Genomic DNA, 11,968 nt, shown 5'->3' with positions numbered 1-11,968 from the left:
GATTCCTTTTGGAAATGAGGCACAGTGGAGACTGTGGTGTTTTTATGACCACCCAGTGATGTTGTGGGTGGGTGCATACCAAGATAACAATCACCATTTCCTTTTTCATTCACCTGGGGCATGTGCTGGGAGTAAAAAGTTGGAATAACCTCATTAAGGGCAGGGTTTTCTAATGTGTAGCAAGTAACCCCATTCACCCTTGTGGACAGCAAGATCTGGAATCAATGTAGGCTGAAAGCAGCATGTTGTAGATGAGCATGAACAATTTTGGACTGAGAAAAATACATTTTTGTGCTACAAATATGTTGGTGTGTATACAGCCTTGGCTGTTCTCCCCCTTCTTCCTTCCCTGTAGAGATTTGTCAGATTAAGGACAAACAAAAGGGAGTACTTCTTCAGGGAGCACAAAGTCAAATTGTGGAATTCGCCACACAAGATGTAGTGATGGCTGACGACTTGGATGGTTTTCAAAACAGAAAGAAATCACAAAAAATTCACAGGACAGAAGGACAACAAAGGTTACGAGTCACTAAGGCTATATATTACCTCCCCTACCAGTAGCTGGGCGAACAAGCAGATCCCTGCTATTCCAAGCATATCCTGCTTGTGAGATTTCAGAAGGCAACTGGCTGGAGACTGCGAGAAGCAGAATATTGACCAGATAGACCTCTGGTCTGATTCATCAGGGCAATTCTTATGCACTTATTGGAGCTATTCCAAGCATATCCTGCTTGTGAGATTTCAGAAGGCAACTGGCTGGAGACTGCGAGAAGCAGAATATTGACCAGATAGACCTCTGGTCTGATTCATCAGGGCAATTCTTATGCACTTATTGGAGCTACCATCTGTGGCATTCATACGGAGCCCCTGGTCGTCTCACGGACTATTGACCCATACACCACTAATCCACTGCCACCAACCAGGTCCTCCCTGGTAAAATCACTTCAGTCTCAGTCAGGTTCTCAATTAATAAAGAAGAGTGTATTTTATTTTAGACACAAACAAACTTTTATGGCATTCCAAATGTTGTTGCTCTTTACTTTCTTAGTCTTATTTTCCTCTCTCTATCTCTTCTACCTCCCCACACTCAAGAACCCACTGCCCTAACTGTCTCTCTATTACCAACTGCCTGCCAACTGCTTCTCCAACTGCTTTCCCCAACCAGCCAACCCACTAAAACCAGCCAACTACCCACCAACAACTCCCAACAAACTCCCCCCCACGAACTCCTTTTATAGTCCCACTGACTCCACCCCCTGCGTCCTGACTGGGCAACCTGTTTAACTATTTCACCTCCAGCACTCTCTCATATGTTAATCGTCACACCATCAATTATATGCATCTCATTTGTTGAACATGCAATCTAAATAGACAGAATAAGCAGCCATATGACTGTTTTTTGTTGGCATAGGTTTATTAAGCACACTACTAGATGTCTTTCAGAAACCAGCAAATTCCTTAGAAATGTGAGGCAAAATGACTCATGAATGTTCTAGATGTAGCAAAAGTAGGTATGAATTAGTGCTAAGATTGCATCTTTCTTACTGAGTCAAGTCTAGACACCCCTAAGATCTGCAGTGCAGATCTCAGAGCTAAAATTCTAGTTTCCCAAGACTTGCACAGCTGTAATTTAGCTTCAGGTTTCCAGAGGTCAGAAGTCAAGCCATTAATCAATTTGATATAATTCAAAATATCCCAGGGGATGGGGGGGGGAAATCAACAGGGAAACAAGTCCTGTTTTTCTGTATATGACAGGCAACATCACATGATTTAAATCAGCATGTTCATAACTATGGCATGATCCTGTTATGATTCTTGATAGCTGCTGGTCTTTCAAACATAATAGAATGGCTTCTCAAAACTCACAATTGAAAACCAGTGTGTCTAAAGTATTGGGTTCGTAGGTAGAAAACCCAACCGCAAATCACTTTGCCGCTGTGGCGTTGATGTCACTGAGAAAAACCTTTTCGTAGTGCCACCTTCAACATTGGTCCTATCAGAATGGCACAACTATTGACATTGTGTGTGTGTGTGTGTGAGAGAGAGAGAGAGAGGGGGGGGGAGGTTTCAATGCAGACAAAAGATCTGTTTACTCTCTTTAATAAAACCAGAAAATACATTCTGAAGAGAGAGAAAGTACAGAAATAGCAATTAATTGGAGGGGGGCATTACACTGTCTTTGTTTTGCTTTTTGCTTTTTGCTTTTAGTAGTGCTTTCTGCTCAGACAAAAGAATTTGGACAAAATATTGCATTAGTATGAATTCGCACATATAAAATTACTTTGAAATCACCTGTCAGTGCCAGTCATTTATTAAAAAAGGTAAAGGGACCCCTGGCCATTAGGTCCAGTCGCAACCGACTCTGGGGTTGCGGCGCTCATCTCGCTTTATTGGCCGAGGGAGCCGGTGTACAACTTCTGGGTCATGTGGCCAGCATGACTAAGCCGCTTCTGGCGAACCAGATCAGCGCATGGAAACACTGTTTACCTTCCCACCGAAGTGTTACCTATTTATCTACTTGCACTTTGACGTGCTTTTGAACTGCTAGGTTGGCAGGAGCAGGGACCGAGCAATGGGAGCTCACCCCGTAATGGGGATTCGAACCGCTGACCTTCTGATTGGCAAGTCCTAGGCTCTGTGGTTTAACCCACAAGCACCACCCACGTCCCAGTCATTTATTAGACTATAACAAAATATATGTGTACTTGATTGGGATGGGTAAGTCTGTCAATCTTGGTTTCTTTCAGTTTTTCATTTTTCAAATCTTAAATTCAGTTCTTCACATTGCCACAAAATCCTCTTGAAAATTCATCAACATTTTTTATTTTTATTTATTACATTTATATATCGCCCTTCCTCAGAAGATCTCAGGTTGATTTATGAGTTTCTTCAAATACACACATTTTGGCAGACCAATTTCCCCTAAAAGAATGCATTTTTATATGTGATTTTTCACTTAGATTTGCATTTATATGCGTATTTTACCTCAGAACATGCATTTTTGTACGTATTATTTGGCTACAGAACTGAACTGCAAAATCTGGAGATGTACTAAGGCTGAATTTAAGTCTGTGTATGAATTAGGTAAGTTGTGTGAATTAGGTAAACTGAAATTTAATTGCAAAGTGCACAGAATTTCTCGCTCATCTCTTGTATCTGACAAGATCATGGTCTTCATGGGCAAGTTATTTTTGTTAGTTTATTTATTTAACAGCATTTCTAAATTGCCCGTTGACAAAAAGTTCTCTGGGAGGTTCAGACAAAAAAGTTAAAGCCTTGAAATGTGAAAAAGAACACAGACACTAAATCTTACATAGTTGTGGTGGTGGGGCCATTACTATGTGAATGATGATGATCTTCAGGTGTAATTCTGAGTCTTGTGTATTAGCAGAGCACTGTTCCTATAGCTATGTGGAAGTGTGGTTAGAGATTGGTGTTATTGTAATGTATGCTGATGTTAGATTACATAATCCTTTCGGTTTTATGAATTATTGTTAACTGATGAACTGCTCTGCACTACACTTCTTCTTCCATGGTGGATTTTTGTTTTCCTGGTTCTTCACAGAACAACTACTGCTGAATGTTACTGCCCTAATTTACTCCTAATTAGGAATTCAAAGGCTGAAGATGAATTGTTTATGGGGTGAATTAATTCTCCAAAGACTGGTTTCTCTACATATGCACTTTACAGACAGACCCCAATCTTGTAAAGATGATTTGCATATGAAGTTCATTTTTAAGCTTGGGCTTACTGTAAAATGAATTCATTTATTGCTTCTAATGATTATGCTGCTGCTTTAAAGAGCAAAGCAGAAGAGGATCCAGTGACCCAGTCAATCAAAATGTTTTGCTGAAAATCAGAGGAAGTGGTGGTGGTGAAGAGGAGAGACTCTATGTGTCTTGTAAGCTTCTTATTATGCTTTCATGGAGGAATCAATGAATGAATTACCGGTAAACTAGTCTGAGGCTCACTACGTTTTTACTGGTCCATAGTTCGTTAAACATCAGTACATAGCCTGAGATGATGTGCAATGATGCTTAACCAACATGTGTGATGTATTTATTTTAAAGCAAAATATTTTATTAGCTGCCTTCCCAATGAATGTGAAGCAAAACAAAGAAGCCCACAAAATCAGTACAATCACCAATAAGAACAAAGCTAGAAGAACCAGAGACCAATAAGAAGAGGTGCATTTGGTACCCTTCCAGTAGGCCAATAAAGCAGGGGAATGGCAGATCTGAGTTGGAGTATAACCCCACAGCCTTAGGCAATTGATGTTAAGGCTGTTATCATAATCACAGCCATTATGTATTAGCTTTATATGAATATGGGGATCTAGAGTCCAGACTGGTATGACAGTTTGAGAGTTTTTGTAGCTTGGGGTACAGATGATTTCTGGAACAGGGTCTTCCAGATGACTTTTGGATCAGGTGGCCTGATCTCCTATAAACAAGCACAAGGAAAAAGCATTGTGGTTTCTTCAACAGAAAACAATCATAGAAAAAAACAGAGTGAAATATAGCACCCCTGAAAGGAGTTTTGAACATTAACCCTTAGACATGTTTCAACTTACCTCAAATCATGAGCAGAAACAATCACAGAAGTCCACTAGAAATTAATATGAAGTCTATGTTTGTGTCCTCTGAACTGAATATGTTCCCTCTAATATATTTCTACAAAATAGAATGAATTACTGTTGGAAACCAGACATAGAGCAGGATTTAGGGTGGTGCAGTGTGTGTGTGTGTGTGTGTGTGTGTGTTCCTTTGCAAAGGGCACCAACATACTCTCCAACATTTCTCCAATGAACGTGTCCAATGTTTCTCCGATGAAAATAGGGACATCCTACCATACCCTCTAACATTTCTCTGAGGAAAATAGGGACACCCTAAGGAAAAGTGGGACACTTCAGGATTAAATCAGAAACTGGAACGGCTTCTGTAAATCTGGGACTGTCCTTGGAAAATAGGGACACTTGGAGTGTCTACACCAAGCCAGTGTGCACTTTGGTAGGGACAGCAAGTCTCAAGTTTCAACTTAGAAAGCAATATTCTGTACCAATTTTTGCCCTTGCTCATGTTACTGAAGTCTGCCCCTGCCAGGCTGATAACTGAGAAGCTTTCACTTGGATTCCACTTCTTCCTCCACCAAATGCCTTCTTGACATGCAAGTAAACTTTTGGACAATCACCCTATAAAGGCACAGAGAATTCAGTTTCATGGTAAGGAGGAAGTTGTTAGTCCACAATCTTCTGCTCTTTTAAATAACTTGGATCTCCTCCCACAAAAATATGAAGCCCTGCAGGCCATGATTATATTGAGTGGTAAGGACAGTGAGAATCAGTGCACACACTGTTTCTTCAGTCCAATAATCTGTTTGATCAATACTCTTACAAACACATTCTCGTCCAACTGCCAGCTGCCCTGAAGGCCACAAAGGGCAACACAATCTAATCAGCCAAAGTTGACTTGCACTAATTCCATATTAATGAAGCTTTCTTTGCCTTGCGTTGCCTGTTCAATAGCAGACAATGGAGAATCTATGCACCTTGAATCATGCTCTTTGGGGATGAATGGAGGAATCTTCACACATTGGTATTTTGATGAATTAATGCCTTAAGAAGGCTGTGACGGCAATCCTGAAAGCAATTCATCAGTTCTTTTTGAAGACCAGTACGGCCAGTTAGCACTAGACAAATTGCTCAGCCACCTAGAAGCCTCTGCCCCTGTCTTCATCACATGATTTTCCACTTTGTAAAAATGAATTTTTAACTACTGTATTCAGCATTTCCTTAACAATGTAGGATCAGCAATATTGTGCAGCCTAGCAAGTATAATGTTGTGTGTGTGTGCGTGCTTATCTACCTAAAGCTAGAGATTCCACTTTTGCAAAGGAACCATAGCTCAGTGACAGAGCACATGCTTTTCATTCAGAAAGTACCAGGGTCAAACCCTGATATCTGCATTTTAAAGGAATGGGTAGCAGAGAATGGGGAAGATCTCTGACAAAGAGCCACTGCCTGTCAGGGTAGAGAGAGTTCCTTGTGAAGAGGAATTGTTAACCCACTCTGAGAATTGTAGCTCTGGGAGGTGAATAGGACCCTTAACAAAGTACAGCTCACAGAATTCTTGCTGGGAAGCCATGACTGCATCATGTGGTATCACAGTGCTTTAAATGGTGTGAATATGGCCTCTCTGTATTACACTCACAAACACCCACACCCCTGTACATTTTCTCTCATTCTTTATCAGATCACATATGCAGATGTCTTTATCAGTGCAGGGATTTTGGGATCTTGGAATATATTCATCCAGCACACCTTTTAAGTTGTGGGTGAACATATCAGACGACACAGCGATTCTTCAAACAGCTCTTGTTTATTCACAGGCCAGAACTGAACTGAAGGGTTCAGCCAGCCTGCTTATATAGAGCTCCACTAGAACGCAACAGTAACCATTTTCTGTAACTATCCAATCACTGAACGTCACTTTCGATCCCTTATTTGCATATGTGGACCTGAGTGAAAACTATCTACAGTATCCCCCTGCTGGCCCAGGGTGAGAACTTCAGTACATAACAACACCCATAACCTCCATGCTCTGAGATGACCTCTTGCAGGCCCACTTTTCCATTTAGTTGCTAAGCCAAATTGGGCCATCAACACAGGCTTCGCAGGTCACATTACTCCCCTTTTCCCATGGCACATGCAGTGCTCCACTGTGTGCATGTGAGAACAACACTTCAGTCTGTGGTTTGGAAGTAAAATGTTGAACCAGGACCTGTAGAGATTCCTATGGAAACATGCTCACTCACCAGTAGGTTCACATGCCACTTCAGGAGGCAATGATTTCCCATGGAACAGAGGAACACCTTTCCCCCACTTTGAATGCTCTTGCACTAGAAAATTATCCTGATTATGGTTGCTTCCAGACTGCTGCTATTTTAGGGTGGAATTCAGTCACATACTGGAAATACCAAGCTGTACAATTAAGGATAATTCTGAGCTCTTGCACAATAAACTTGCTTTCTCAAGAAGGGGAAGTGATAGGGAAATGCAGTGGACAGTGCAGGATAACACTTGCTTTGATGCAGTGTCATTTAGTCTCCCCAAAAACAAACCAGAGAGTGCTCATTAAATAGCCAGCATCACCTAATCTCTTTGCAAACAAATGAGGACGAATGCTCGCAGATCAGGTTGTCTGGATCATGCCTATTTTCCAGAGAAACCAAGATGGGCAATGGGGGAGAGTGGGAAGGGAAGAAGGAAGAAATGGAAAATGGGAGCTGAACTGACTTGGCTCTCAAGCCTGAGATTTTCCACTATTGTTGCAAGGCTTGGGGTCTCATATTATACTAATAAACATACAACTGATAATCTGACCATCAGCATGGCGATTTATTAAAGCTGGCTTTCTGAGCAATGTAAACATGGAAGCAAATATAAAGCTCTCAGCTTGTACACTGAGAAAGCATTATCAGCTGATGCCTCCACCTGGGGCAAGGCAGCAGTGGCCTCTTGCAGTAATTAATTTGGGCCATTAGCTGAAAGTCAGGGTTTGTTTCAGTTCATCAGTCTTCCTCACACTCTGCCCCCCCCCAAATAAAATAAAGTTATGTAAAAACAAACACTGACTTCATGTCTGTTGTGCCATCAAAGCGCCTCTGATCTGATAGATGGGTCACTAAGTACATGTACAACTCTGCTGTGACAGCAGCAACTTGCTCTGCTTGAGCTACAGCAGCTGGACATTTTGTATGCGCCAAAAGCATTAAATAAAGCATTTTGTGAAAGGTGCAAAATGTTTCACATCTGGGAAGGAAGCCTTCAAAAGGCAAAGTAAAGGTTCCGAATTTAAGTGCAAATATGTACACAGTGGTAAAATACATGAAGGGGTTTCAAGGTCCGAGCAACACAAGATGTCTACCATGGATTTCCCACCACAAATGGCACCCCCATGTTGATTTTCTCCTTCCCTCATACTGGGTAGAACAACTCACTTCATGATGTGGCTTCATCATGCTGTGAGTTTCCTCGCCTGTTGCTAGGAGCAACTGATGATACCATGAATTGGAAACAGGTAAACTGACAATGTCACCATGCTCCCTGATGTGAAGGGTCAGCAACACAATGTCTACAGTGCCTACAGTTGCCAGTGTGCATGCTAGTGCAAGAGGGTTTTATAAGCATATGATGAACAATTTGTTGTTGTTGTTTAGTCGTTTAGTTGTGTCTGATTCTTCGTGACCCCATGGACCAGAGCACACCAGACACTCCTGTCTTCCACTGCTTCCCGCAGTTTGGTCAAACTCATGTTAGTAGCTTCGAGAACACTGTCCAACCATCTTGTCCTCTGTCGTCCCCTTCTTCTTGTGCCCTCCATCTTTCCCAACATCAGGGTCTTTTCCAGGGAGTCTTCTCTTCTCATGAGGTGGCCAAAGTATTGGAGCCTCAGCTTCACGATCTGTCCTTCCAGTGAGCACTCAGGGCTGATTTCCTTCAGAATGGATAGGTTTGATCTTCTTACAGTCCATGGGACTCTCAAGAGTCTCCTCCAGCACCAAAATTCAAAAGCATCAATTCTTCAGCGATCAGCCTTCTTTATGGTCCAGCTCTCACTTCCATACATCACTACTGGGAAAACCATAGCTTTAACTATACGGACATTTGTCTGCAAGGTGATGTCTCTGCTTTTTAAGATGCTGTCTAGGTTTGTCACTGCTTTTCTCCCAAGAAGCAGGTGTCTTTTAGTTTCTTGACTGCTGTCACCATCTGCAGTGATCATGGAGCCCAAGAAAGTAAAATCTCTCACTGCCTCCATTTCTTCCCCTTCTATTTGCCAGGAGGTGATGGGACCAGTGGCCATGATCTTCGTTTTTTTGATGTTGAGCTTCAGACCATATTTTGCGCTTTCCTCTTTCACCCTCATTAAAAGGTTCTTTAATTCCTCCTCACTTTCTGCCATCAAGGTTGTGTCATCTGCACATCTGAGGTTGTTGATATTTCTTCTGGCAATCTTAATTCCGGCTTGGGATTCATCCAGTCCAGCCTTTTGCATGATGAATTCTGCACATAATTTAAATAAGCAGGGAGACAACAGATAGCCTTGTTGTACTCCTTTCACAATTTTGAATGATGAACAATAGTTACATTTAACTAGGGTCTGCCATTGCTGCTGATGTTGCTCACCCACCTGTCTATTCTCTCCCCTCCCCCCAGCACCCTTGCCAACCCAAACCCCTCCCTTTACACCTCTCACCAATCCCCCATCCCCTCAAAGGTTCTTCAATGCATCCATGTATGGTATTTCGTCTCCATTTTTGTCTTGTTCACCTAACATTTGTAAGCTTTTTAGACAAGGACTCTGAATTGAAATATATGATTGGGACAGTCATTCAGTCACAGGAGGGAGCCAGCAGTAAATCACAGTGAGCAAGTCAGAGTTAACTCTTTATTAGCAAAAACAGGATCTGTACAGGAGTGTCAGGCCTAATGAGCTCAGCAACTCATCTCTGGCAGGTCTTGCCTCCATGAAGCAGTTCTTGAAACAGAACGTCCCCATCTCCCCACAGCCCTGAGATCTTCTGATGAAGGGTAGTATATAAAACAAACAAACAAACAAACAAATAAATAATAAACAAACAAACAAACAAATAATAAAAAGTCCACCCCGCTCCATGGGTTTTTCAAAGCAATTTGAGACTGTTCCTATGTGAAGCTAACTTCTCCACTCTCTTCATGCCTCTCCTGGTTCTGGGATATGGGGGCAGGAAGGGAGCTTGTCACAGCAGAAGGGGGAGACACCCCGTGCCTCTTCACCAGCTGGACTAATCTCTGCCTCTTGGTCTCTGTCCTCTTCTGCTTCAGCTTCTTATTCTGGACTTCTCTCTGCCAAAGACCTCCCCCCACTCAGTAAGCCCTGTACCTCTTCAGTTTCCAACACCTCTTCCCCTCTTCTCCCTCTGACCACTCATCATCATCCCACCACCACTCCCTGAGCTCCGAGTCTTCTTCCCTCGGGGATTCCCAAGCTGGTTATTCCCACCATTCCTCTGTATCCAACCATGTGACATGTGGTATAGCTTTCATTGGTCTATACTGTATCTGGAAGGCATGTGGGAAAGGGCTCACATGTTTCAATGGGGGATCTGCCTGTATTTCCCCATGCTTTTTATGCTGGGTTCACATAGTAAAGGTAAAGGTACCCCTGCCCGTATGGGCCAGTCTTGACAGACTCTGGGGTTGTGCGCCCATCTCACTCTATAGGCCGGGGGCCAGCGCTGTCCGGAGACACTTCCGGGTCACGTGGCCAGCGTGACATCGCTGCTCTGGCGAGCCAGAGCCGCACACGGAAACGCCGTTTACCTTCCCGCTAGTAAGCGGTCCCTATTTATCTACTTGCACCCGGGGGTGCTTTCGAACTGCTAGGTTGGCAGGCGCTGGGACCGAGCAACGGGAGCGCACCCCGCTGCGGGGATTCGAACCGCCGACCTTTTGATCGGCAAGCCCTAGGCGCTGAGGCTTTTACCCACAGCGCCACCCGCGTCCCCTGGGTTCACATAACACCCCCCATATCATGATGAAATTTATTGCAGTTAGTGGCTGTTCACATGCATTTTCAATTTTCCCAGTGGTTGCGCATATATTCACACCAGACAGGTCAACTTGAACTCTGCATACTGCATCGCTGAAGCTTGTCCAAAGCCACCTTGACTTGTGTGTGTTGAACGATTCACAGATCTTTGTGCCCTTCACCAGGAATTGACTGATAATCTTGGAATCCTCAAGGTGAGAAATAACAGTCAATGTCACCTCACTTTTAACTGATCTTTCCAGCCAATGCTTTGTCTCGCTTCTCTGAAAGGGAAGCCCTCATAACTTTTTCCACTGTCTGCAGAGGAAAACTTTTTCCACTGTCTGCTTTAGTACAAATTGAGAAGCTACCCCTTATGGTGTGGCAAATACGACCTCGCAGTGGCTTTTTTACAGCTACTGCTGGAGCCTGTTGTGCTTTTGCTGGATCAAATTCCTTGCCTTTTGTTATTTGAGCTTCCTTGTGAGAATCGCTGCAGCCTAAAGGAGTGTCAGGACATTCCCTTTCTTTGCCCTTTAATCCAATCAGACAGACCTTACTTTCTCACACTGAGCTGGCCTGCACTCTAAATTTAGCCCAGCAGCTGTGAAGTAAACTTCAGTGAAGATTAAGATTTCTACTCTGATCGTGCATTTCAATATGAATGAAGGCAATAAAGGGGAGATTATCTTTCTGGTTACTTTTCAAATGTCTCATCTTTGAGGCATCACTTGTTTGCATAAAGTCTGATGCACCCGGTCAGGTCTTCCCTGCCTGCCCCTCCCAGGAAGCTCAAGGCATAGGCAACTAATAATCATTTAAAAAAAAACATGGAGGGGAAGCCGAGGGGTCTTTGATGGCAAGTGAGCAAATGATCCTGGCTGCTAGGAAAAAAAATGTGGCTGTTCAAAAACTTTGAAGGCAAAATTCAGGAAGGTGAAGTTTCGGGGTGTGTGTTTGATTTTTTTGTTGGGATACAGTTTTCTGAATATAATAAGCTACTTTGTATTAGATAGGAAAGAGAGAGAGACTTATATGGTAGATTAATAGCTTAATGTACCATAAATTATTTTGGCCAATTATTTCAGACACATTCCCATAGCACTTTGGATGCAACACAGAGGACTGGGGCCTGTCCTCTCCACCCTTCTATCACCAGTGTTACAAAATGACTCTGACATGAAAATGATATGGTATGAGGGTGACCTGCAACCAAATGTTGCAGTATATCTCCACCTCCCACAGTATTGTCCTCCGGCATACTATAAGTAGATTAAGCAGGATTCTCCCCATCCCTTTCCCCATTTTTATTTTCCTTTTTAAATATACTTCTGGAAATGTCAGATTTCCACTGAACACAGTGATCACCCTGGCAGCAAATACCTCCCCGCAGAAT

At 42.9% G+C, this 11,968-nt stretch overlaps 1 protein-coding gene across 3 annotated transcripts in view; it reads right to left on the bottom strand.

Moving 5' to 3' along the window:
* Nucleotides 1-716: 716 nt before the first annotated feature.
* LOC144328854 (uncharacterized) overlaps nt 717-11,968 on the bottom strand; it is a 71,598-nt gene continuing 60,346 nt past the window's right edge. For all 3 annotated transcript variants that reach the window (XR_013394150.1, XM_077933924.1, XM_077933922.1), the window contains one exon: nt 717-4,444. Coding sequence is in view for 1 of the 3 variants with exons in the window: in XM_077933922.1 (XP_077790048.1) it covers nt 4,337-4,444 (108 nt within the window). In the remaining 2 variants the exon portion in view is untranslated. The remainder of the gene's footprint in view (nt 4,445-11,968) is intronic.

The sequence above is a fragment of the Podarcis muralis genome, chromosome 9 (genome assembly GCF_964188315.1).
Source record: "Podarcis muralis chromosome 9, rPodMur119.hap1.1, whole genome shotgun sequence".
Lineage (NCBI taxonomy): Eukaryota > Metazoa > Chordata > Lepidosauria > Squamata > Lacertidae > Podarcis > Podarcis muralis.
The sequence above is the reverse complement of the archived record's forward strand: the minus strand, read 5'-3'. Positions and strand labels throughout refer to the sequence as shown.